We start from the raw sequence: 25,168 nt of genomic DNA, 5'->3' as shown, positions 1-25,168 counted from the left end.
CTTTGAACTGAACTTACATAACTTGTTAGGAATTCTGTCAATTCATTCGTTAAATGCCTGCGGTCCCGTTTTTAACTGGAATGTTATTACTATTTTATATCAGTATGTTTTCTCCGTGTGAGTTCTTATAGAAGATATGAGCTAATGCTAGTAATTTTTTGAACTTTTTGTTGCAGTCGGTACGTCCTTGCTATAGATATTTTTGATGCAAAAAAATGATAGATTTAAAAGGATTTTGTTGATTAGTTCCTCTTTTGGGCAGTCTGGATTATGATTTTTTAAAGTGTTTGATATTTTATGTGTTGTTTGCCTTTTCATTCAATTTTCGTAGAAATTTTGAGCATTTCAGGAGACCCTGATAGGAAATCGACCCGGCTAGGTCCCGAAATGATACACGTTGAGGACACAGGTCTTGGAAAAAAATCACATTTTATACCTATATAAAATAAAAACGCAAAATGTTTCTTGTGCAAAGATCGACGACTTAGCTATTGAATTGAACTCGCGACGCCTGTGTCAGAATCCGAAGAATTTGTCGACTCGGCTACTAGTCAGTTAATCTGAAATCTTTTAAATGTTTCCGTTTTCAACAATGCCAAAAGATTTTCATTTATTAAAATATTAAAAGATTTCTGTCTTAACCGTTTGAGTGCCAAAAAATTCATACATTTGCTTGTAAAATGCCACCAAAAAAACATTATTTTTTATAAAAGTATATATTTTTTGAAAACCCCATAAATTCTTTGAATTTTCAAGGATTTCGATAAATTAAAATATGATATTGGTTTAGAATCACGCGGAGGAGGATCCCGAAGTCCAGGCGTTTCGAAAAAATGAGAATTTTCGGTAGAAAAATTGGTTCCGGGAGGTACATTTGAAAATGAGTAATTTACTTTGTTACTCTCCATTTCTTGGTCACGATCCAAAGAATTACTGGAAATTCGCATCCTGCGGTTGGGAAACACAGGTATGACATCACTGATATCACTCTCATCAGAGCTACTCTTACTCGAACTTGAATTAGAGGAGTGGAAATCGTCGCTCCCGCTGTCAAACATTTCAGAAGACGCCCTCGACGTTATATGTTTTCAATAAAATTTAAATTAAATAAAAAAAAAATAAATGAATCTGAAATTTAAACGGTTTACTACGATCTTACAACTATTAAGATAATATTAGAATAATATTTACCAACGCCGCAGCACTACACCCGACGTACGCGCGAATCAGAACACGACTGACGCAATCGACGGAAATCGACGATCGGCAATCTTCGTTAAAACACGAATCGACGAAAGTTGACGATTGGCAATCAAACGGTCAATATTATTCAAATACTGACTTAACGAAAAATAAAGGAACGGTTTGTCCTCCGACCTACAAAAATTTTCACCTGCTCACTTTTTCTGTATTCTTGTGAAATTAATAATTCATAATTCCTCTATTTTCATCCACACCAAACGAGTATATGTGCCCCGATTGGGGATACCATCTAAAAAAAATGGTTTGTGTGTCTTTGTCAGAGTTAAAACAAATTATCCAATCTCTTCACCCGTACCATAAGGTACCCCAATTGAACCACCCCAGCTGACAACAGACCATGTAAAAAAAAGTATTATTTTTTCGTTGGAAGCAATTACTTTGTGATTAGACATTCTATAATTAAATAAAATACTTTGTTTAATAATCACTCAATTTTTTATTTATTTTCACATCTACCGGTATTCAGTTAAGCTTCATCAGGATGTTAATTAAAAACTAAAAACTAAGACAGAGAATGGGCTTATATATAGGAGGACAGAGGGAGACAGAATATAATATTACAAAAAGTAAGAGTATATAAAAAACAGAGACAAAATACGTGAAAGAGAAGACCAAATTGCTAATTGATATGTTTGAGGGAGAAAGCAATATATGGGTGTGGTAATAAAAAAACCCTATAGTTTACATAATAACAAATTACAGAAAATAATAATTTTTACAAGAATTTAAGATATAACGATAAATTTTAAGGGCATAAGAAAACACAATGTAGCATATATATAATATTATGGAGTGGAATGGATTGTGGGAAACAGATTACATATTGCGGAAAACTCGACCCTCGACGACGGGGGTGCTATTCCGCCGTCGGTTCCTCACTGCGGCTTCTATATGAAAAAGCTGAGGATCCGGCATCGGGATGTACTCCACGTCATACGGGAGCTTGATGTTAACAAAGCTAGTGGACCTGATGGAATACCTGCCCTGGTATTGCAGAGGTGTGCTGCGGAAATAGTTCCAGTTTTGACAAAGCTCTTCAAAATGTCTCTGAAGTGTGGCACTGTGCCCCCTGGTTGGAAAAAAGCGGTAATTCACCCTATTCCCAAGAAAGGTGACCGCTCCAACCCGGCCAACTACCGCCCCATAGCGATCACATCAGTTCTGTCCAAAGTGATGGAACGTGTGATCAACGACAAACTGCTCACATACCTCGAGAAGAACAAAATTATCAACGACCGTCAATACGGATTCCGGCGGAACCGCTCGTGCGGTGATCTTCTCGCGTATGTGACGCATGTTTGGGGGCGGTGCCTGGAACGTCACGGTGAGACCCAAACGGTCGCACTTGACATATCCAAGGCCTTTGACCGGGTCTGGCACCGAGTACTTGTCAACAAATTGCATTCTTACGGACTTCCCGCATCCCTGTGTACGTGGATTGCTGACTTTTTAAGGGATAGGTCGATTCAGGCAGTTGCTGACGGTTTCACCTCTTCCTCGCACTCCATAAATGCTGGCGTCCCACAGGGATCGGTTCTGTCTCCGACTTTGTTTTTGTTGCACATCAATGACCTTTTGACATGTGCACCGATTCATTGTTACGCGGATGACAGTACAGTTCATGATAGCTTTTTGTTTGACAAGCCCCCAAAGGGCACACAAACTCCAACGGCTCGGAGGGCTTTGAAGCAGAGAATGGACGGTAATCTCGAGAGTATTTCCTCCTGGGGTAAAAATAATCTCGTCGAATTTAATGTTTCAAAGACCCAATCCTGTCTGATTACGTCTAAAAGGGATCCAAATGATAATCTAGTCTCCTTCAACGGAAGCAATCTTCCGAACAGGCCTTCCATTGATATGCTTGGTGTAACTATAAGTGACCAGCTCAGGTACGGGGGCTCCATCGAAGCCAGAGTAAAGTTGGCCTCTCAGAAGCTGGGCGTACTGTACAGGGCCCGCAGATACTTTAATAGTACACAACTGCTCACCCTGTACAAATCGCAAGTGCGCCCTACTGTCGAATTTGGCAGCCATCTCTGGTCTGGAGCCCCAAAATACCTGAAAAAAACCTTTGACTCTGTGCAGAAACGGGCGGTCCGTTTGATAGATTCCCCAATCTTAACAAACGGACTGCAATCTTTAGAGCACAGGCGTCAGGTAGGTATGCTGTCCTTGTTCTATCGGTATTACAATGGAAGATGCTCTGAGGAACTAGCGTCATTGATCCCTTCGGCACCAGTGCGTAGTCGGGATACACGCCAAACGCGCGCCCAACATTTGTACACAGTTGACACTTGTCACATGAGAACGGGTCGCTTCTACGATTCGTTCTTAAGTTCAACAGCTCGGCTGTGGAACGAACTGCCGGCCTCTGTGTTTCCTCCCTCCTACAACATGGGACTCTTCAAGACCCATGTTCACTCCTTCCTCTCCACAAAAAGACCCTCCACACAGCATCCCCAAAGATGACATAGGCCCTGAGGGAAATTATTTTCTTTAGGGCCTCCTGTGTGGAGTAAATATAAAAAAAATAAAAAATAAAAAATATTATATATATGTTTTAAAATAGCCAATATCGATGCATTATATAATATGCAACGAATTTAGCGAAATAAGTGACTAAGAAGGTTAAAGTCAACAGAAAGTTCTGGATAATTCCTATACCTTTTGACTTAAAAAATAACCTATTCCGTTCAAATGTTTTGTTAGGTATTTTGGCTTGAATTTCACTTACCAATATTACACTGCCAGAATTACGCACGGACGGAACCACACATGGATTAAATTACACATGGATAAAATTACACATAGCAAGAATTATACAAAGGGGGTATTTCACCATCCTCTTGATAGCTTATCCATTAGATAATGTTTATGTGTAGATTAATTTATTTATGTTATATTATTTCCGTTAAGTCCGAATTTACTATTTTGTAGTAGAAAAACATATAAATGGTGGCTATGTACCGGTAAGTTAGCCGAGTTTTCTACATATCGCGAGTATTGATTTGTTTATTTATTAATATACCTTATCCTGTGGATAAGTTATCAATAGGACTGTGAAATACCCCCTACATAAATTACACAAGATAAAAAAAGAGTTTTTTCCTTGGTTTAAAATTGTGTGTAGTTAGTGTTTAAGTGTATGCTAAATTTTAAAATAAGTTAGGTTAGGTTAGTATTTTTTGACGTGCAACTCTAGTAAGTGTAATTTAAGTATGTGTAATTGTCATGTATAATTTCGTCCATGTGTGAAATACACGCCTTTGTAACATGTACATAGTGTACATGTATATCCATATGCCGGACTCGTTGAAAAAACACGCAAAGAATTTTTAGCTTTCTGGTGATTTTATATAAAAATGTACAATGTCCTTCCCAGGACGAATGGCGCTGTTCCGTGTGCCGGCGCAAGCTGGCGTCTCGCCTCGCCGCCGCGGTGCCCCAGCCCGGCTCCACCGACTCACTGCTGCTCGAGGTGCCCGCGGCCGAAGCCCTCGCGCGGCGTCACTCCGAGGCGAGGCTGGGCGCACCCGGACCGCCCGGCACCGGGGGGGGACTGGCTCCGCCGCGTAGCCCGGAGCTACGACGGCACTCTGACGTCTCGCCAGCTAGCTTGAAGGAGCTAGAGAAGGTAAGGATTTAGTTTTATTTAACCATTGACAGCTTTTAAAATAATCTGATACAAAGCAATGTTTTTGTCATGGCATATTTTTTCTTTATGATTTACGGTGTTTTGTTTAAATTTTGGACTTTTGAATAATCCCCATGAAATTCATATTCTTCTGGCTGTTTACCAAATTTCGATCAGCTGACAAGCACAACAACATTACCATTTCACTTGACAGATTATCACAATTTGACCGAAAGCTGAAACAGGATGAGAATCAGCGTTTGACGGCAATCGTCCAAATATCTAAAATGGCGCTGATCGTTGATTTAAATGTCATCAATTTTAATGGAGTTTTCAAACTAACCTAAACTAACCTAACTCTTTTGACTATTTGTTTGCCGTTTGAGTTTTTCAGGTCGTGTTTCACTTCCTGCTCTCTCTTAAGTCGACGTTTCAAGAATATTAATTTTTTTTTTTTTCTTAATTCATAAAATATATTTGAATACAGTTTTTTACATTCGCTTCGACTACCACACTAGACACATGTCCGTATTATGGTAGTCGAAATTTTTGTATAATTATATAAATGTAATATATGTTCATTTGTTAATACATATTTTGTGGAATGCAATGTAATTGTAAAATAGGTAATACTTTAACTGAAAATAAGAAAGAGGTAAAAATAAAGATAAATCAATTAAATATTTGAAAGGAAATTTTAAACAGAATTTAAATGAAAAAAAAATAATAATAAAGCAAATGAACTTAATTTAATGATGTCAGGCATTATTTAAAATAGTTCCTTCCCTTCATAAATAATCAATTCTGAATATATAATATTAGGTAGATGATCACATAAAGGAAAGGAGTTGAAGTAGGTGAATCTTGTAAAAATAAAGATAAAAATAAGGTAGGATACAAAAAAAATAATAGATATTGTTAGGGATAGTAGAAATAAAAGTAAGAATAATCGCATCAGCGTAATATAAAGTTTTTGTTGAAAGTTAATTCAGAGGTAAAAAATTTACTCGAGAAATATGAAAAAATAAGAACAGTTTTAAGATGTAAGGCATTCTTTATAATATTTCCTTCCCTGAGCAAATAACCAGTTCTGTACACTAATGGCATTAAGATCATCAGTTTTCGATGTCTTAATATAATACTCAGTAAGTTGAACATTTTAGGCGCTATATAAGAGAACTGTCGCTAGGCGAAGGCTGTTTTGTTGGAGGAATTTTACATTTTTGGTGTACCTCCCAGAATCTGATGGTTCTTTAATGAAACTCCCTGATTAACAAATCAATGTAGACTTTTATTATAATTATATCTGGTAGACAGCTGGTAGGCCGATATCCTCATTAGGAGACGGTAAGAGAATTTCTCAGGCTTGACCTTAAATAGCAGTTTATTTATGTTGAAATTGTAGATCCCTAGAATATCAGTAGTTCCACAAATATGATATTAATGTCCTCTGTATATCACAGAACACTATCTAAAAAAATCAAGATTAACGGGTAATAGAGTAAAGGTAAAGAAAATACACCACATTACCCAAACAAGAATTCCTCCAAAATTCCAACAACATAATCCTATTGACGTGACAGTGTGGATTTGTTTTTGTGAGAAGATACTTTTTATATGTTCAGATCTAGTTGCACGCATCATTTCTTAACAATTTCACCAGTTGAAGGGCGGCACTGCGACCATGCGCGGCAGCACGGCCGACCTCGAGTGGCGCACGCACAGCGGCGCGCCCTCCCGCTCCTCCAGCCCACCGGGGCAGCGCGGGCCGCCCGCACCCGCTGCGGCCCTGTCGCGACGGGGCTCGCGCGTGCCGACCAGACAGCGCTCGTGCGATGATGAGACGCCGGCCACCGGGCCGCCGCAGGGTGATTCACTGGGTCTTGGACTGCCCGCTCCGATGCCGAGAAGGTAAATTTATAAGCTTAAATATGTTAAACGCTGCACGGGCTCTAAATGCAAAAAGTTGGTTGTGTTCGCACAAACAGTTCTCTTACTCGTCGTGGAAGGAGATTATGAATAGTAGGTTCTCTGTGATAAATCAGAGATTTATTATTACAATTGTGACTCAATAGTCGACCTAACTAGAAGCTGGCTAATTTGGAATCCGAAACAGTAAGTTTGTCTGGGAGCATTCTCACTGGCCCTGGCGACCACTGGCCACTGACTGCCATCTTGCGAACTTCCACGCAAGCTCTATGCACTGCCCTCTATGAAGGCTGTGAATCTCTTACTTCCCAACAAAGTTTAACACACCTGATAAATTAAAAAAAATCCAAAAAATCCATCTAAAGCCAAGGGCGATGAACTCCAAGTTATATGAGTTATAGAACAATACAAGTCAGAATTAATCACCTTAATAGCAAACCACTGCTGATTTTTACATAAGGAGTTCCACACGGAAGCGTAATAGGGCCCGTTCTTTTACAAATATGAATATATATATAAACTATTTACAAATGAACTATACGATATGGAAATTGATCGAGAAATGGTCAACTAAGCGGATGATACATTTTTATTTTTCAAAGCTAAAGATTGGAATAATGTTTATGACTTACAACGATTAAGAATCTTACAACGCAATATTTAAAAATTTCCATTTATAATCATTCCAAATCTGCATTTCAAAACTAACCTTCAAACCACATGCATATTTAATACTCAAGACACGCAACCGTGTCTCATAAAATATTGCATAAATTTCATTTCCGCCTTTATTATTTTATTTACATAATGTATTTCATAAAACTGTTTTGGGTTGTGGAGACGAATAAAAAAGGTTGTAAAGTCACAGCATTTATTTGAGTTAGTGTAGTTGTGATATGACTCTGGAACGATGCTCACGCAGTCGATGGATGTAGTTTATTTAGTCAGCGGCGAATTCCCCAGGTCGAAGATCGACACCAGATGTAAGCGGAGATGAACGGTGGTGTAGTGGTCACTGGTCATGGCGATTAATTCAGTGGCTTGACACCGCGTTGGTGGAGACCGAACTTACTGACGATGTCGTCAGTTGGTATGCATCACTGGTGAAGGCGTTGAGTCTTCCTGGTTCTCCAGTGTGAAGTATGTGGTGGCCAGGAGAGATGTCACAAGGCCAAGGCGCTATTGTGAGCCTTCAGAGTCGGTGATAATTTGTAGTTTCTCATTTAAGGTCACAAAACGCAGCAGGTTTGTGGCTCATGCCGCCTTTTTAAGGTAAGAGCAGGACGAATCGAGGGGGTAGTCCGAAGCGGCCGCCCGATTCAGTTAGTGGCGAACGCTTGTACTGGGTACTCACTTATAAGACTCTGTAGCTGCCAATCACTGACTGACTGACCGACTTAGGTACCTGCTAGCTGCTTTGAATAGGATACACTTGTTAAAGAACAAACCGGCAGTCGCAAGAAGGTATATGCGCCGAACATAAAATGTTTTACCAGTATGTTGCATATATCAACGTTCCCGAACCTTCTCGTTGCTACCGCTACAACTGTAAATCGGCCTCAGTATGGGTACCACCCAATGAGGCCCACCTTTACAAATAATGAGATAAAAATTATTATAAAATAATTTTTAAGCACTTGCGTTCGGCTTGCAGAAAAAATATTTTTTTATTTAAACAGTGTCGAAAAGGGTTAAATGAGTTGGAAAGTACATAATTTAAGAGCGTGACGAGCTTGAAAATTTTATGTAAATACCATACTTGAGTCCTACATCTCAGCTAATGAGATCGCTTTCTTATTCTATTTAACACACAACCTTTTCAGAAAAAAAATTTACTGTACAGACAGAGACGCTCTCGTGAGATGTCCGTTTTCTTCACACAAGGTCAATTTACCTCTTCCAACGAGGACACCTACCTTATTTTTTTTATTACGAAGGAAATCACATTGACAATTGACACAACGTGACCATGGAACAAAAATATATCATCTGATTCGTCAATGTTACGCGATATTAAACTCAAAAGTACTATTTTTTGTATTTCTTTGGCATTCACTATGTAACAATTTCTAGACATTTTTTGTTTTTAATGAGTTTTTATTATTCACAATGTACATTTGTTACGTATAATTTTTTTTATAAAATTAGCGACCGGTTTCGACACGTTCGTGTCATTAACTAGCTATATTAAAACTAAATTTTTAAGTGCAGAAATATGGGGTTTTTTTTTTATTTTATTCTTTATTTTGGCTTTCACCCATTAAGAGTGATCTTGGCCATACATTACAACATTTTTCTTATTAATAAATACAACAAATTACAGGATAAAATTGACATGATTGACAAAACAACATTGATAAAACAACATAACATAACATAACGTAACATAAATAAACCAAACATAACATAAACATAACATAACATAAATATAACATAACATAAACATAACATAAGCATAACATAATATAAACATAACATACTTAACATAAACGGTACAGAGTTGGTAACAGTAGATTATCACAAAATTATAAATATAGGAACTTGTGTACAATATAAGTGGGCGCTTTTCGTTATTAAACCAAAGATTTTTCTAAAATTAGTAGCGTTTTTTAAAAATAGAATTATGAAATTGGTAATCTTATAAACAAACACAGCATATGGGAGTAAACAAATGAGATTATAAAACATAAAGATAAACATAACACACACATACTATGAACATATCATAAACATATCATAACATAACATGCACATAACATGAACATAACATATCATAAACATAAACCTACCATAAACATAACCAAATATTTAGTTTGATTCTTTGGTGGGAGGGATTTGAGGGATGGGGGGGGGGGTTGAGAGGGAAACGGAGGGAGGAGTCAAAATAACGGGGAACATTGTCAATAGAGGTGATTTGCAAGGTGCTATTATTTTATTTACTATATTAATGCTTCAATTAATTTTTTTGTTGATTCTTCCATCCACAAGCTAAGGCTTTTAATGGAAGACCAGTAAAATTATAATATATTATGTTGTTTATTGCATTAATAAAAAAAAAAAAAAAAAAAAAAATTTAAACACCCAAAGGGCTTTTTACATACAATGCAGTACATCTTTTAAAAAAAATTGAAAATAATAATAAAAATTCCCAAGAGTTAACCTCATATAGGTAACATAAAATATAAATAAATAACATAAAAATAGATGATCTGCCAATATCCTTCAGAATGCCTCCTAATTTATAGAAAAAAACAATACGCTCTAGTAGTCTCGTTTATTATTAACACGAAAATAATAGGAGATAATGTGGGCAAAAAAACAGCAATTAGAATATGATGTACCAAAAGAATTGAATAATGATTAGGTATGATCGTAGTATCCCACAAGCAATATAAATCCTTATAAAAAGTGTTCGGGGTAATGTGCACTATCTTCGGAAGGTCATTATCTACATGACAATACTAGTGTAGCGATGCTACGAGATTTATCTAGAAGGTTTGCCCATACAAAATGTATTGTAGCGGGAGCACTCTAGTCGCAATGAGAGTTTCGGCGTTCCTACCTACAGTTTTGAAAGTTCTTGAATGCACCCGGGTGGCTATGGTTCACAAACAACTACGCATCAAGGTTCCCTAGTTAGTAAAGTTGGTTCAACGGTACAACCAGGATACAGACGAGTCTACTTAGTTGAATAGTTGGTTACTTGGAAGATGGTTGGATTCTCTAGCGGTACAACCATTCAATTTTTCAGCTACGCCTCCTTATCTACCCACGGTTCAACTTTACGTTCAACTCAACCCGATTGATTTAACAGTTCAACCGAAATGACTCGTCTGTAGGACCCATAAATGTATATCCCTTTGATACGATTTGAGATTTTCACGGCCACAAGTATTATAGTAATTTATTTTTGTGGTATTGTATCGCGTTGGGCTCTCTCCTTCTTTAGCAAACGTTTCGGACAGCATTATACTCTCCATCATCAGGGAAAATGTGTATGAACCCACTTCAACGATTACCAGGAACAGGATTACATGGAGATAAATGATGGACTTGCCGAACGTCACAGCATTGCTGCCAGGGTTTCTTATATATGTGAGGTGTCAGCGCTTTATTAGCAGCAGATAACCTGGACGCTGTTGTTGGACGCGGTGGACTCTCTTGCTGCAGAAGCTGGTCCAGTTCCTTCACCACCTAGGATTCTTGCTGCAGAGTCTCCATCTTCTATCTTCGTAGAACGTCACAGCTGTGCTGCCAAGGTCTGGTATCTATGAGAGGATAATGTGTCAGCGCTTTATTAGCAGAAGACACATACCTGGATGAATGACGAACCTCGTGCTGGCACTGTTGGTGGACGCGGAAGACTCTTTCGCTGCAGCAGCTGGCCCAGTTTCTTCACCATCTAGGATTCTTGCTGCAGAGTCTCCATCATCTATCTTCGTGTCACTTGTTCCTATACTTCATTTTACTTAACTTAACTTCACTCTATTTTTGTAATATTTGTATTTTCTGTAATACTTGCATCAACTGTAAAGCGCCCCTGAGGTGATATCTCACAAAAACGGCGCTATACAAATTATCCAATAAATAATAATAATAATACCCCAAAAATAAATCACCTTATTGAATTCCTTTTACATACAACGTGCTGTAATTGCAGAGCCTCAGCATACGATGTGTTCGCCCCCGGACTGGTCGGCGCGGCTCTGGGCGCGGGTGCGGCCCCCGCCCTGGGACCCGGAGCGCCGCCCGCGCGCCGCGCCTCCTTCCGCATCGCGCCAGACGACGAACCCGGCAGCCCGGACCGGCCGCCCACGCTGCTCGTCGACGAGGACCGACGGCTGCGAAGGAGGGGAAGTCAGCTGTAAGATTTTTATCACTGAATATGTTTATTTTATTTCTTTTTATCGTCTTTTTTATAAAAAACATTTAATAGTTTAACTTATAATGATCCGGAGGCATGTAATACACGACATGCGATTTCAGATGTGTGCATGTACAGGTTCAAGGCGTGATATACACGCCGAATAAATGTTCTTTGAACACATTTTAATAAAGGTGTCCTTAAACTCGTTATTGTTACTGATTATTTGAAATTAAGAACACATACAAATAATTCACGTAATAATAACACGTTATTAAACTGGGTGTTACACTTACTAGCTATTAAGGGTTAAAAATGCGTCTAGTTACCACCAAGGCATCGTTGATGCAATTCCTATCTTAGTAAGTCCTCCGTCATTGCACAAGCAATATTTTCCGCTTGTTGAGATTTTATTATTGTTGAGTTTTTCAAATATTGTAAAGATTTTCATAACAAGGAAATGTTTGTATTTCTTTTGAAAAAAAAAGCATAGAACTTTTTATTCCCAAGATACTTTGTTATTAAGCTTGTGTCGACTCGCCCTCCTAATTGTCCTAACTCGCTTGAATGAGGTTTTTATACCTCCTTCTCTCCAGCGTTCAGTTTCGCTTTTGCAAAACGATATCGTGCTGGGCCTAGCTAACTCTGAATATTCCCCGCCCCTGTGATATCGCACACAGTAAAATAAGGCCTTCGCTTTGGGGTTGGTCTACAATAAATCCCTTAACTTCACGTTGTGTGATTTGTTAATTCGAAGCCCCCCCGCTATGGGGTGGTAGGTATTTAATGTCTCCTTTCTGTGGTAACTCCCGGTTCTTTTTAGCCAAAGTGTGGGGAAAACGTCCATCGACCCTCAGCGAGTTCTACAAGGAACGAGTGCGTGTCTCACCTAACTTTCGAATACTGGACCCTATTACTAATCGACCTAACAGCTTATATCATATCTTTACAATTGCCTTGTATCCCCGCCATTTCTAATGTCCCCGTGTTTATAACTTCTAGATTGTGACATAGAACCGTACCCCCCCCCCCCTCTTGTGTACGGGCTATTAAACCCTTCGTTGAATAGTGTGTTGTTTCCGCATAAGTACTGGGACTCTCTCGTCGACCTCTGTAACGATGTACTGAAACTCGATAAATGGATTTAGCTGTGGTTAGTAAACTTTGGGTGTTGCGGATGGAAGTGGAAACGAGAGAAAAGGAGATGGGGACGGATTGAATGACGAGAAAAAGGTTTTTTTTTTGCAAACTGGGTCGGCACCTCACTGCCCCAAATGAAATGGTCGCTATTCTTCCAAATGCACAACCCCAAGAACCAATACGTGTCTGGCTTTCCCCGAGGTCTGGTCTAACTTCTTCTTATAGTCGCCTTGACACCTCCGGACCGCTCACGTCAGAGGGAGAGGTAATGCACCTGTTGGAATATCCCAAATCACCCCGCCCCGCTTCCTCCGACGGACTACTTTACTGACTGTAAAAGGGGAATTTTTCATTGCGTCTCTTGTCATGATGCTAAACGCGTGCATGTTTCAAATAGGTTTGTTCCGGTGAGGCTTTCAACGTCCACTAGCCGCCAGACCTACTATCCACCTCACGAAGGATGCTGCAAAGGATCTCGAGGGATTTCCAGTCGAGTTGCATCAACCTCCGGGTAAACCCCGCTTCAGTATGTGTTCGTCCTCCGATTTTGAACCCTCGTTCGTCACGCCGACGTCCCCTCCACGCGATTTTGAAAGACTTGGAGCCCGTTCGATTAAACGCCTTCGCAGCGAACCAAGGCCCAAACATTCCAACTTGACATTAATTTTCATACCGCCTCTCGTGTCCTCTCACCCGACCCGGCCCCGCGAAAAGGGATGACCTTCCGGACTCTTCGTGATTCTCCATACAACGTTGACGCCCCGAAATCGCGTGATGAGGAAAAGTAGAAAATCTTCTGAGCTGAGGAAGTTGTGTGCTTCCCAAGACAGCTTACGGACAACATACTCCAACGGCGAGTTCTAAGCCGAGGCCAAAGGTATTCGGGAATTTGTTAGTGAACATATAAGGTTATACAAATATTATTAATTTGATTTTTTATTTGTTTTGAGCATGAGTTGGTTGCAGCTAGTCGCTTCCATGTTGATTTGAGGTGCCTCTGCGCGGCTGCCAACTCGGTAGAATGTACGACTTTTGTCGTCAGGCACGGACGTCGAGTGATTTATGGGGTCCCTTTTCTTCCTTTTGGGTCGTGTGTCGCCACTAACTGCTTACAAATAAGTAGGTCATTGGCCTCGTGCTAAACACAGCTGTTAGAAGCAAGCAAACAGTTCTAAATGTGATACTATTTTATCAGTTGCAGCCCCATCTTCGTCGCAATTTTAACGTTCTGGAAATATATATTCATGCAAGATCACTCACCCAAAATCGTTATATTACCAGTCCAGTCGGGATATCGACGACATGTACATTAATCCACGTCCAGGGGCTGTAGGTAGGATGTAGAAGCCCCTAAGCCGTTAAGGGTTCGTATTAAATTCGAAATCGATTATCTATGTCACCCGTCTACTCGCCAGTAGGAACTATAACCATATTGGATCTAATTTTCTAGCTAAAATTTCTACCTTCATACGCCGCCCCGTAGATAGCACATAAATTACCGAATACTAGATTTCGGAATGTTTAAGCGGATCATTTCTTTCAATAGAATATCTCTTCCTCCCTAACCGTAAGTTGATAGTTGACATGCATAGGTATTTGTTGGCCTCCACTGTACCTAGTCTAGATATCTCTCCCTATCGACTATTTTAGAGTATCTAAGTAAGTATTTGCCGAGATCTACCCAAAACCCCCTCCCCCTCCCTAGAACCTTTCATATATTATTTGCCACGTTCACTTCGATTTTTTCACTAAATTCTTATATCGTGTAAACCGTTAAAATCCTTCCCGTGCTCGCAAGGAAAACACTGTCTCTTCAATTTCACAATAAAGTTAGAACTTTGTCTTAGCCGTTTTCGTCAGGTCATTTGATAATTATTATGGTTCTCTATTTTTTTCTCCTCTAATGGCACACGCGTTATTATTAAACATTACTGCAGTTGAGTTTCATCGTTCTATATTAGTCTGAACCAAGAGACTCCAACCCGTGAATTTAGTATCGTCTAATTATGAGTTTACCCTTTTTTTTTTTGGTTGAATCTAATTAAATTTTAAAACACTTCAATTATTTCAATTAATATTAAAACCACAACTTCACTATATTTAAAACTCTATCAGTTTAGTTTAAAGATAGCACACCAAACTGTCGCGACGTTAAGTTCTCGAAGACCGACTCCTACCAAGTTAAAACGAAAAAAAAGCCCTGATTCCCTCCAAACAACGCTATTTAATAATGTTTTCTCGAATAAATCGACTTAAAATTTGTGCGACTTTCGCCTTTATGAATTCAAGGTTTCACTTCCCGTTAAGTTTAGAATTGCATAACCCCGTTTCAGGATTTTTGGCCCCCGCCTGCCGAGTTGAGGTAGACACCTACCCCCCTGCCGAGACGGGTACAGGCGTGTACTCGGTGACCTGACTTCCGGGCGCCCTCCCGTAAATGATTTTCGGCGATGTAGATTATTGCGCAAAATTATTTGATTATTTTTTCTCGTACGCGTGTTGTGTCCGTAATATTGGTTGATTTCCGGCCTATAGACTAGGTGTAGCTCATTTCTATATCGTTGTTTTCGAAATCTTTCCGAGAAATTCGCTATTGATATCGATAATATAATCGATAAATTATCCCAACTAACGGAAGCTTTTCACCTATTATGTCCAGCGCTTGCGCAATCCAGTATCCTTCCTTGTGTGCTGCCTTCTAGCATTTGATTGGTGTCTACACGATCCGTGGGTGATCCCAGGACACATATACCTTCCTCTCGGTGATGACATTCGTAGGCATTCGTTCCAAAATTTGATTCGACACGTTTTTTGTAATTTCGCCTACCTGTTTTGACTCTTTTCGTGATATCCGCCGCATATCTTCTGGTAATTTTTCGTAACCCATCGCTGTCCACTACCCGAGTCGGTGACACCTCTTCCATCATGAGCTAAACTACCTTTCGGGTTTCTTTTCGATTCCTGGTCCTTTCTTTTCGGTGATCTACGCCCAGTACATCCCTGTTTTTACAGTTTTTTTGCGTCTAGTTTTAGCCCAACCCATATACTCTTTTCTCGCTTCATCCAGGAATTTCAATATATTATCCTCGTAACTTTGTTTACGCGCAAAAAAGGTCGTAAAATTTTGATCGTTAATCAAAGACTTCGTGACCCATTAACTTTTATGTCTTTTCTTAATTACCCAACTTGCATCTCCTCCGTGTTAATATAATTAGGCAATTTCGGCCAAACGTCCTATCTTAAGTTAAAATTTGTGTTCACTGTGGCCACTTGAAAGAGCACTCAGAAGTTCAGCGATCGTAAACAATTCTCTCTACGAGGATCAACTCGTAGTATGTCTTCTGGACCAAAACATTCTAAAAACCCCCTCTTCTCCCACCAAACCGTCACCCCCTTTTTTCGTTATCGATGGTTGGGTATCGCTACGTTTCTGCCTTAGAATGCAAATTTATCGTCGAATTCCAAGTGCCTTTACACGCATCGTGAGACCGGATCCCAAGGTTAGCTCAACAGTAAATCAACCTAGAGTGTTTCGCGTCTTTAGACCGCCCCTAGTCTCCGTGATTGGCGAAAAATTATTTAATTGATTTTGGGAATGGTCTGATTCGTTGAAACCCAACGCGCCCCTTTTCAATTATTACGTGGTTAACACCTATTACCGACGTAGGTTTCTATAATAAAGCTTCTAGGATGTCCCAAAGATGTCCATAGTCTGTTCGTTTCTCCCTATTCTCTGAACGTATTTTAATTTATATAAAAAAAAATTCTTTACGTTCCTTTACCCCAAACAGGTCCATTACAGCCTCCCTTTAGTAAGGCTTACAGCGGATAAACACGTTTTGGTGTTTAGTTGGTGAAATCGTTACTAACAATAGGTTTAGATTACTCATTTTCCTTCCTTTTCAATTTTTTTTTTTTGTTTCGTACTCCAAAGGTTGCGTACCCCTTACCTCCCTACGTGTGATTGCCCAAATTTATCCCTAGTTCGAGGCTCCCACTCCCCTTCCTTTTGCAAAATGGCCTGCACTAAACATGCCTAAATTCACTAACCAATTTACCGGCCCCAATCCCTCCCTAAGAGAAGATGTTCCTATTTTCCTTAAATGCACAATAAATTCTAGAATGGGTTTTTTTTTTTTTTTTTCCAATCTTCCGTTAATTTTTGGCTTATCTTCTTTTCACGAAGTTCGCCCCTGTACGTGTCTTAACTCAAATGCTTTCAAACAAACGTAAGGCACAATGCCATTCATTATCTCTCCGAGAGATTTATAGTTTGTTGCACCCCCAAAAGGTCGAAGCAAAGTTCTATGGGTACCCGACCGAAGTTTTGGTTGTATGTTTTTTTTCCCCATGAAGATACGCACGCAACTTGAATCTATTTAAAACGCGTAGCTATTTTGCATGTGGTTTTTTTTTCTGTTTGTTTTTTTTTGAAATTCTTTCTAAACGTCACTATCTACGCACCTCTCCATTAACGTCTCCCTTCCTCCCTATTTGAGTTAGTCCTTGAGATCTCAAACGACCCTAGATCGTGACCAGTTCTTTGTTGTAATTTCCGTTTTTTTTTTTCATACATATAAGTAGATTATTTATTTAATATTGTTGCGGTTATGGTAACGCCCCCGCCCGCGCCACCAAGTGACTTCCAACCTAAGGTGGACCGAAGCCTCCTGTACATGGTCAAAATATAAGATCGTTAGAAATCTCGCGGTCCTATCCGACCACATGAGCTACGGTAGGTGCGCCGAAATGACGTATTTAAATTTTCCTTATGTCTATGTGCATAACTTGCAGCATTATTATGGTGTAGATAATTTCAAAACTTAAGTCTACTTGAATCCACTTCGGTTCACTACCCATACGCACCCCATGTGGTTTACATGATTATAACTAAATTTTTTTTTTCTTACGCTAAGATAACAAAAAAAATCCCTTACCTCTAAATTAACAATTTTACTCTGCCTGATGCGGAACTCCTCTAGCATCCGTTGCTTTCATACTCCCCTGTCGCCCCTCGAATATACTTCCTTACCCGAATCTTATAATGATCTTGATTTTTTTTTTTTTTTTTTTTTTTTCCCGACTTAACCTAAGCCTCCCTAAACCTACACATATCCAAAGTCCCTCACTGCTCGGTGTCAGTTCTGCTTCCTCCCTTCGTCCAAATAACCTCTTTTAATCCCTCCCGTAACAAGTTCTAGCCCTAACCTAACACTTTCTATAGTCACTACGCGATTGATTCTCCTCATTTTTCCTCCCTTTCCCTCTTATCCCATTGAACACATAACCACGTTAAACAACACATGTCCGTAAGACAATTATCCCTCAAATAGTTAACCCCCACTCAAGCCCCCACCCTCTGCACCCCTTTTCAGCAGCTTCTCCGTCTCCGTGAAATAATATCTGGCTAGATGTATTGCACTGTAGTCCCCTTTTACCTCATTTGTTTTCGGATCCACCAGAGTATAAGTGTTGGAGTAGGGAGCAGCGGCGACCACATAAGGCCCCTCATAGACCATGGAGAACTTCTTTATTTCCCTTTTCAATAAATTAGACTGCGTGTATTTCTTTAGTTTAACGTAGGTCCCCACCTCGTATGTAGCTAGCCTCTTCTTTATGTTGTAGAACTGCTGTCGTTTAGTGGCGTTCCTTACTAAGTTTTTGTGCACCGCGTCCTGAACCTCTGTCTCCGTTAGTTTGGGTATGTTGACTTGTCTCATGAATTTGTCTAGACTGTATTGCGGTTGTTTCCCAAACGCGACTTCATTTGGCGAGAATCCGGTCGTACAATGCACCGTGTTATTGTAAGCCCTCGTGATATCATGTAAGATCAATGACCACCTGGTGTGTTTCTCATGACAATATGTCCTAAAGATACGTCCCATCTCTTTATTCACCCTTTCGGTGATATTTGGGCCTGGATTCCGCACTGAAGTATGCATAACTTTTATTCCCAATCTTTCTAAACCTTGATTCCATTTTTTTGAAGAGAATTGGGACCCGTTATCCGTCAGCATATCCTCCACTTTTATTTTCTTGGCGAACCTCTCCACACAACTTAGTACCGAACTTGTTTTCGCCACTTTTAATTTATATAATTGAATGAACCTACTAAATGAGTCTTGTATTACAAAGACGAACCTTACCCCCCCTACGCTCCTGGGTAAAGGCCCGTATATATCGGCCATCGCTATCTCACCTACCCTCTGGGTTATAATTGATTTTCCCGGTCCTACTGTCGGACGAATCTCGCGCTTTGCTAACTGGCATAGGTGGCAGGTCTTTACCACCCACTTTATTTGTTTGTTCATTCCCGGCCAGAAATAGCGCTCTTTCAATGCTAAACCCGTTTTCAGTCCGCCGGCGTGGCCGATTTCCTGATGCACAAGCTCGACCAGTCCCTTAGATAACTCGGTAGGTATGGCCAACACAGTACGGTTGTTCCCTGTTCTATAGTATAATGTCCTATCCCTCAAACTGTAATTCTTCAAATACCTACGCACCTTCCTAGTGAGTGCCATTCGAGAGCCCCATTTTAAACAATCTCTTATTTCTCCTAGAAACTCGTCTCGCCTTTGTAACTGTTCCAAATTTCCTAGGTGTGTCCTTATCAGTCGTTTCCCGCTTACAACAAACGCAGCGACCTCTGGGCATAACACCTTCCCCTCTTGTACGTTTACCGCATCTTGAGAATAGCGAGACAATATGTCGGGCCCAATGTTATCCTTTCCCTTCACGTACTCAACTGTAAAATTGAATTGGTTTAGATATAGGATCCACCTCGTGACTCTCGCGCTGTACAACTTCCATGTCTTCAGGAATGATAAGGCTTGATGGTCAGTACGTATAACTAACCGCACGCCCCGCAGATAAGTTTCGAATTTATGTAATGAATAAATAATCGCGTAAAGCTCTTGTTTCGACACGGTCCACTTTAGTTCGGCGCCGGTTAATGATTTACTGACAAAACCTATAACATGGTGATGTCCCTCGTTATCAAGTTGGTATAGCTCGGATCCGATAGCAAAACCCGAGCTGTCAGTCTGCAAGTAGTAGGTACTACTGGGATCGTGGTGAGTCAACATGACAGATTCTAGGAATAGTGATTTTACGTTATCAAACGCATTTTGTTCGACGGCTGTCCATCTCCAAGGCCTGTTTTTTTTCAACAGATCACACAACACCCGGGTAGCTCCCCCATATTTGTCCGCGAAACGTCTGTAGTAGCCGCACAATCCCAAAAACCCGCGTACTTGTTTCACCCTTTTCGGTGCCGGAAAATTCTTAATGGCAGATATTTTGTCGGGGTCCATCCGTACCCCATACGGTGTGATAATGTGCCCTAGCATCTTCACCTCGGTGAACAAAAACTGACATTTTTCTAATTTGCAGGTCATATTCGCGGCCCCCAACTTCCCCAAAACCTTGTCTAAATGGTCAAGATGTTCATCAAAGTCCCCGCTGGAGAATACTACTAGATCGTCAAGATAGTTTGTACAATATCCTCTCACATCGTCCCCCAAGATTTTGCCCATAGCACGCGAGAAGCTTCCGACCGAAGTCTTCAACCCCTGTGGGAGTACATTATAAACAAAAGATTTCCCATTATAGACGAAGCCAGTATACTTACGACTATCCTCGCTTAAGGGTATCTGAAAATACGCCGATAAAAGGTCTAGAGTGGTTACATGTTGTACCCCGTGAAACTGTTGCAATATCTCGGACGTTAAGGGGGGCGTCTCTACCTCCCCTTGCATATGAGCGTTTAATTCGCGCGCGTCCAGCAGAATTCGTACCGACCCATCCTTCTTAATAGTATACGTCAAAGGGCTGGCGAATGGAGTTGGCTGCCGGCTGATTATTCCTAAGGTCTCCAACTCGCGTATCTTCTCATCCACCTTTTCCCGATAGGCGAATGGGACCGGGTAGGAACGCTTCACGAAAGGTGTTCCGTCTGTCATTTTTATCTCATGTATATACCTATTTGTTAAACCTGGCCTGTCTCTGAACACGCTGCTATGTTTATCTAGCACTCTCTTCAAACTCCGTTTCTTAGCTTCATCTAACTCTAACCCTGCTACCAATGTCCCTATCCTTTGTTTAGTCTCTTCCTAAAAGTTTGACACGTGACTATTTTCGATGACATGTATTGATTTATTGGCGCAATCTAAGGTCTCCCCGCAAAACTGCTCTTCTGACCTACTTTTCACAACCCCGGAATTTATTAATTCAATTTTTTTCCTTCCCCTTTCCGTACCGATTATAAGTTTCCGTCTTTCCCCGCATTTTACCTCTGCTGAGTAATTGTCTAACCAATTTACCCCTAGAATAACGGATCTTATTAATTTTGGGACAATTAAACAAGATGTATTTATTTGAAAGTCCCCGAAACGTAAAGGTATTAAAACTAATCTAGATATCTTTATACTCTTCTGTCCCATCGCCCCCTTTATCTGCATTGTATTTACAGGCATAATTGGGTACTTCGCCTGATCACCCAGGTGACATTCCCAAAACTCCTGCGCAATGCAGGTTATCTGGCTACCTGTGTCTATCAAACAATTTACTTGCAACCCATCTATGTATGCCTTGGCCTCGGGTAACTGCGGTAATGTGCTGCCTTTCTCTGGCTCATCGTACCCTTCCTCCTCAAATATTGTGTTAAATCCCACGCTGGTTTTTTCACACTCGCGTTCCCTCATCTGTACCTCGTTCCATACGTCACTTAACTGTTGTAAAGAATTCACATACGCATTCAATTCCATTCTTTCACTCTCCTCTCTTTCAACATCGCGCTCTCTCCTACATACTGCCTTGCTCGCTTTGATAGGAGTTGTTATTCCCTGATTATTTTTCCCTAAACCCTTACTCACATCCCAATTATACTTTAACATGATTTTTAATGCAATGTTATGTTTCGATGTCGCTGTCCGGCTATTTTCTGGAGTCGTAATCTGCAGCGCTACTGAACCGACTCGCTCCCGTTTCCCGAGACTCCGACGACATATACTTCTGCTCCCCCGGTCGCTGAGCTGTCATCTTGAACGGTCCTTGTCCGTGCTCCAGTTCCTCCGCAGTTACCGCAACCTGGCCTTATCCTCTCCTCGATAATATTAACTTTCGGCCGTATTGCCGGTCGGCGCTCCCGGTATCGGTCAGGCATTTCCCCGTCGTCTCGCCCCCTCTTTTCTCCAGTCCTTTCCTGTGGCGCGCACACCATGTTATCTAGTCTTCTTAGAAATTCGCCCGCAGATAATTCATCCAGACTTGATTCCCCGCTCTTCGAGAACCATAAGCCTTGTACATCCTTAGGGAAGTGCCTCATTATTTCGTTTATTATCCCCAAAGGTGAGTCGGTTATTCTCAAGGCCCTCGCCATCTCCCAGTATTTGGCGAAGTGCCCCAGCATCGACACCCCCTTCTTCGGTTGCCACACGTCATCTTGCAACTTCCGGCGAAGGTTTTTTTGTTGCAAGTCGCCCCAGTAGTTAGCAAGAAAGTCCCGCTCAAAATCCTCTATGTTACCCCATCGCTTCCAATACAATTTCATCCAACTGCGGGCGCTACCCCTGAAGCTCTCCTTGATTTGCATCATGACGTCGGTCCTCTTCGTACGGCGCGCGTAATCTTTAATATCTTCCAAAAATGCTATCGGGTTTTGAGATCCTCCGCTGAACGTAGGTTTTTCCTGTGCCGGCAACATTTCCACCAGCTGAATAACACTCCTAGTCGGCGTTTCTTCGGCTATCGGGACAATCGCTGCTGCGGGCGCCTCCTTATTTTTCTCTAGTTCCTGGATCTTCGTGACCAACGGTCCTAAAGCTTGTTGTATAATGAGTGTCACTTGACCCATATCCATTTGCGCAGCCCCGCCCACAGGGCTCTCCAACGCGGCCGTCATCTGTATCTCCCCTGCAGTCTTTCCCTGCCTCGCCCCGACGCGGCGCTTATTCCCGGGCATTGTTGCGTTGTCTCTTCTCAAAAACCCGTTTAAGTGATTAAGCTCCACCGACTCTAATTCAACACTTTTACACTGAATTTATTCACCAGGCAGTAAAATTCCAAACGAAACCGTTGCCCCGGTCTCTTATCGTCTAACCTTTTTTTTCTTAAAATTGTTATCAACCGTTCACTTTTAGATTACACAAACACACTGTAGGTTCAATGAACTCGTCGTGGTACGCAAACGTATTGTATCCCTGCTTGTACTCACTACGTTTAATTTAAACCTTTACGAAAACATAACAAAATAATTATTATCTTCCCTCTCTCACAATCCCAGCTGTCCCGATTCGTAACCAAGTCAAATCTCACTAGTCTTCGGTTTACATTATTATTATTATTATCCCACACTTTCTCCCTCTTTATATTGCTTGCTAGGTATCGAAAACCCGTTATCTACCGACCATTTGTAATATACACATTCCAAGACTACCGAAGTCTGCACGCATAACGTTTCCAAACTTCGTTCAACGAATTTAAATGGCACTCAAAGACCCCAACCTACGTCGTACAAAAGCGCATACAATATCTGTTATCTGTTATCACCACCCATTGCGAAGTTTAACTCTATATTAAGAGGATAGACGGATCCCTTTTGTATGAAAGCTTGTATTTTCGAAGCTGTTTCCTTCAAAATGTTCACCGGTTAGGTTTCCCCTTAATATCGCTCTATCCAAAGATAACAAACCGTTTTTACCTAATACAAGTGGTCTCGTAAATGCTCGGTGGTTATTTTTTCTTTCTAAGATTTATGGCCCGACCGTTGTAAATCATGAAAAGGTCTATTAGTTCCTTTTAGTTTGCAATAATTTTCAAGTGACATGAGTCAATGAGTCTCTTCAAAACGACAGACAGACATTAGTACGGTTTTTACCCACTTTCGTAAGGCATTTAAAATGTTTGAATAATATTCATTTCATATTATTTTTTTTAAAAGCGGTCTACAAAATACTAGTCAGATGCTTTACGTTTCACCATCTAAATGCGAGCCCTTCTCAAATTATGATCATTTAACTGATTTGTATATTTTTTTCTTATCGAAGGTTGGCGTACATTTCGCAATATCAACTAATACAAATCTCCACTCAAATAAAGATTCCGTAATTAACTTGTCTATTTATTTATTTTCTCTTTTTTTTTTCTCATGAAATGTTGATTAACATCAGCTTACGTTTTTTTTTTTCCATTTAACTGTGTAACCTTTCCCTTTTATTATTAGTCTCGTGAAAGTACTCAATTTATATTATTCATTACTAACTACCGTATTGTGTATTAATTCTCTTTATTCATTTGTACGGCGCGCCTGAGGCGACTTTACCCAAAACGGCGCCACACGAGTCCCAACAAACAGCCGACCGACATCCCTGCCGTGTTCAGAGCGATAAATCTACCACCGGCTGTAGATACGTAAGAGTAGGTAACCTTTTTTTTTCCACTATTGTCCGGCGCCTCGCCGTCTCCATCGTAAGTAATTAAATCATAAATGACACTAGAGTCTAACAGTGCGTCCAGCTTAATTTTTGTTCACCTGTCTAGACTATTTTACAACTGACCCACATTCGTTTCGACCTATTTTTTTTCTATTCGCTCCTGACATGTTTTTTTTTTTTGAGACACCATACTCGTACCTCTATCGCTTATAAGGTCAATGAAGCCACCCCAACTTGTAAAACTCTCGGCTTCTGGTTCTCAAGGCACCAAATGTGTTGACTCGCCCTCCTAATTGTCCTAACTCGCTTGAATGAGGTTTTTATACCTCCTTCTCTCCAGCGTTCAGTTTCGCTTTTGCAAAACGATATCGTGCTGGGCCTAGCTAACTCTGAATATTCCCCGCCCCTGTGATATCGCACACAGTAAAATAAGGCCTTCGCTTTGGGGTTGGTCTACAATAAATCCCTTAACTTCACGTTGTGTGATTTGTTAATTCGAAGCCCCCCCGCTATGGGGTGGTAGGTATTTAATGTCTCCTTTCTGTGGTAACTCCCGGTTCTTTTTAGCCAAAGTGTGGGGAAAACGTCCATCGACCCTCAGCGAGTTCTACAAGGAACGAGTGCGTGTCTCACCTAACTTTCGAATACTGGACCCTATTACTAATCGACCTTACAGCTTATATCATATCTTTACAATTGCCTTGTATCCCCGCCATTTCTAATGCCCCCGTGTTTATAACTTCTAGATTGTGACATAGAACCGTACCCCCCCCCCCTCTTGTGTACGGGCTATTAAACCCTTCGTTGAATAGTGTGTTGTTTCCGCATAAGTACTGGGACTCTCTCGTCGACCTCTGTAACGATGTACTGAAACTCGATAAATGGATTTAGCTGTGGTTAGTAAAC

At 40.6% G+C, this 25,168-nt stretch overlaps 1 protein-coding gene across 1 annotated transcript in view; it reads left to right on the top strand.

Moving 5' to 3' along the window:
- Window positions 1-25,168, top strand: part of Fife (regulating synaptic membrane exocytosis protein fife) — a 399,632-nt gene that overhangs the window by 305,813 nt on the left and 68,651 nt on the right. The window contains exons 7-9 of the mRNA XM_089633979.1: window positions 4,646-4,897; window positions 6,561-6,808; window positions 11,487-11,690. Coding sequence (XP_089490105.1) covers window positions 4,646-4,897; window positions 6,561-6,808; window positions 11,487-11,690 — 704 coding nt within the window. The remainder of the gene's footprint in view (window positions 1-4,645; window positions 4,898-6,560; window positions 6,809-11,486; window positions 11,691-25,168) is intronic.

The sequence above is a fragment of the Hesperophylax consimilis genome, chromosome 7 (assembly GCF_061612785.1).
Source record: "Hesperophylax consimilis isolate HC1 chromosome 7, BYU_Hcon_1.0, whole genome shotgun sequence".
Classification (NCBI taxonomy): domain Eukaryota; kingdom Metazoa; phylum Arthropoda; class Insecta; order Trichoptera; family Limnephilidae; genus Hesperophylax; species Hesperophylax consimilis.
Note: the sequence above shows the minus strand (reverse complement) of the source record. Positions and strands in the feature narration are given on the sequence as shown.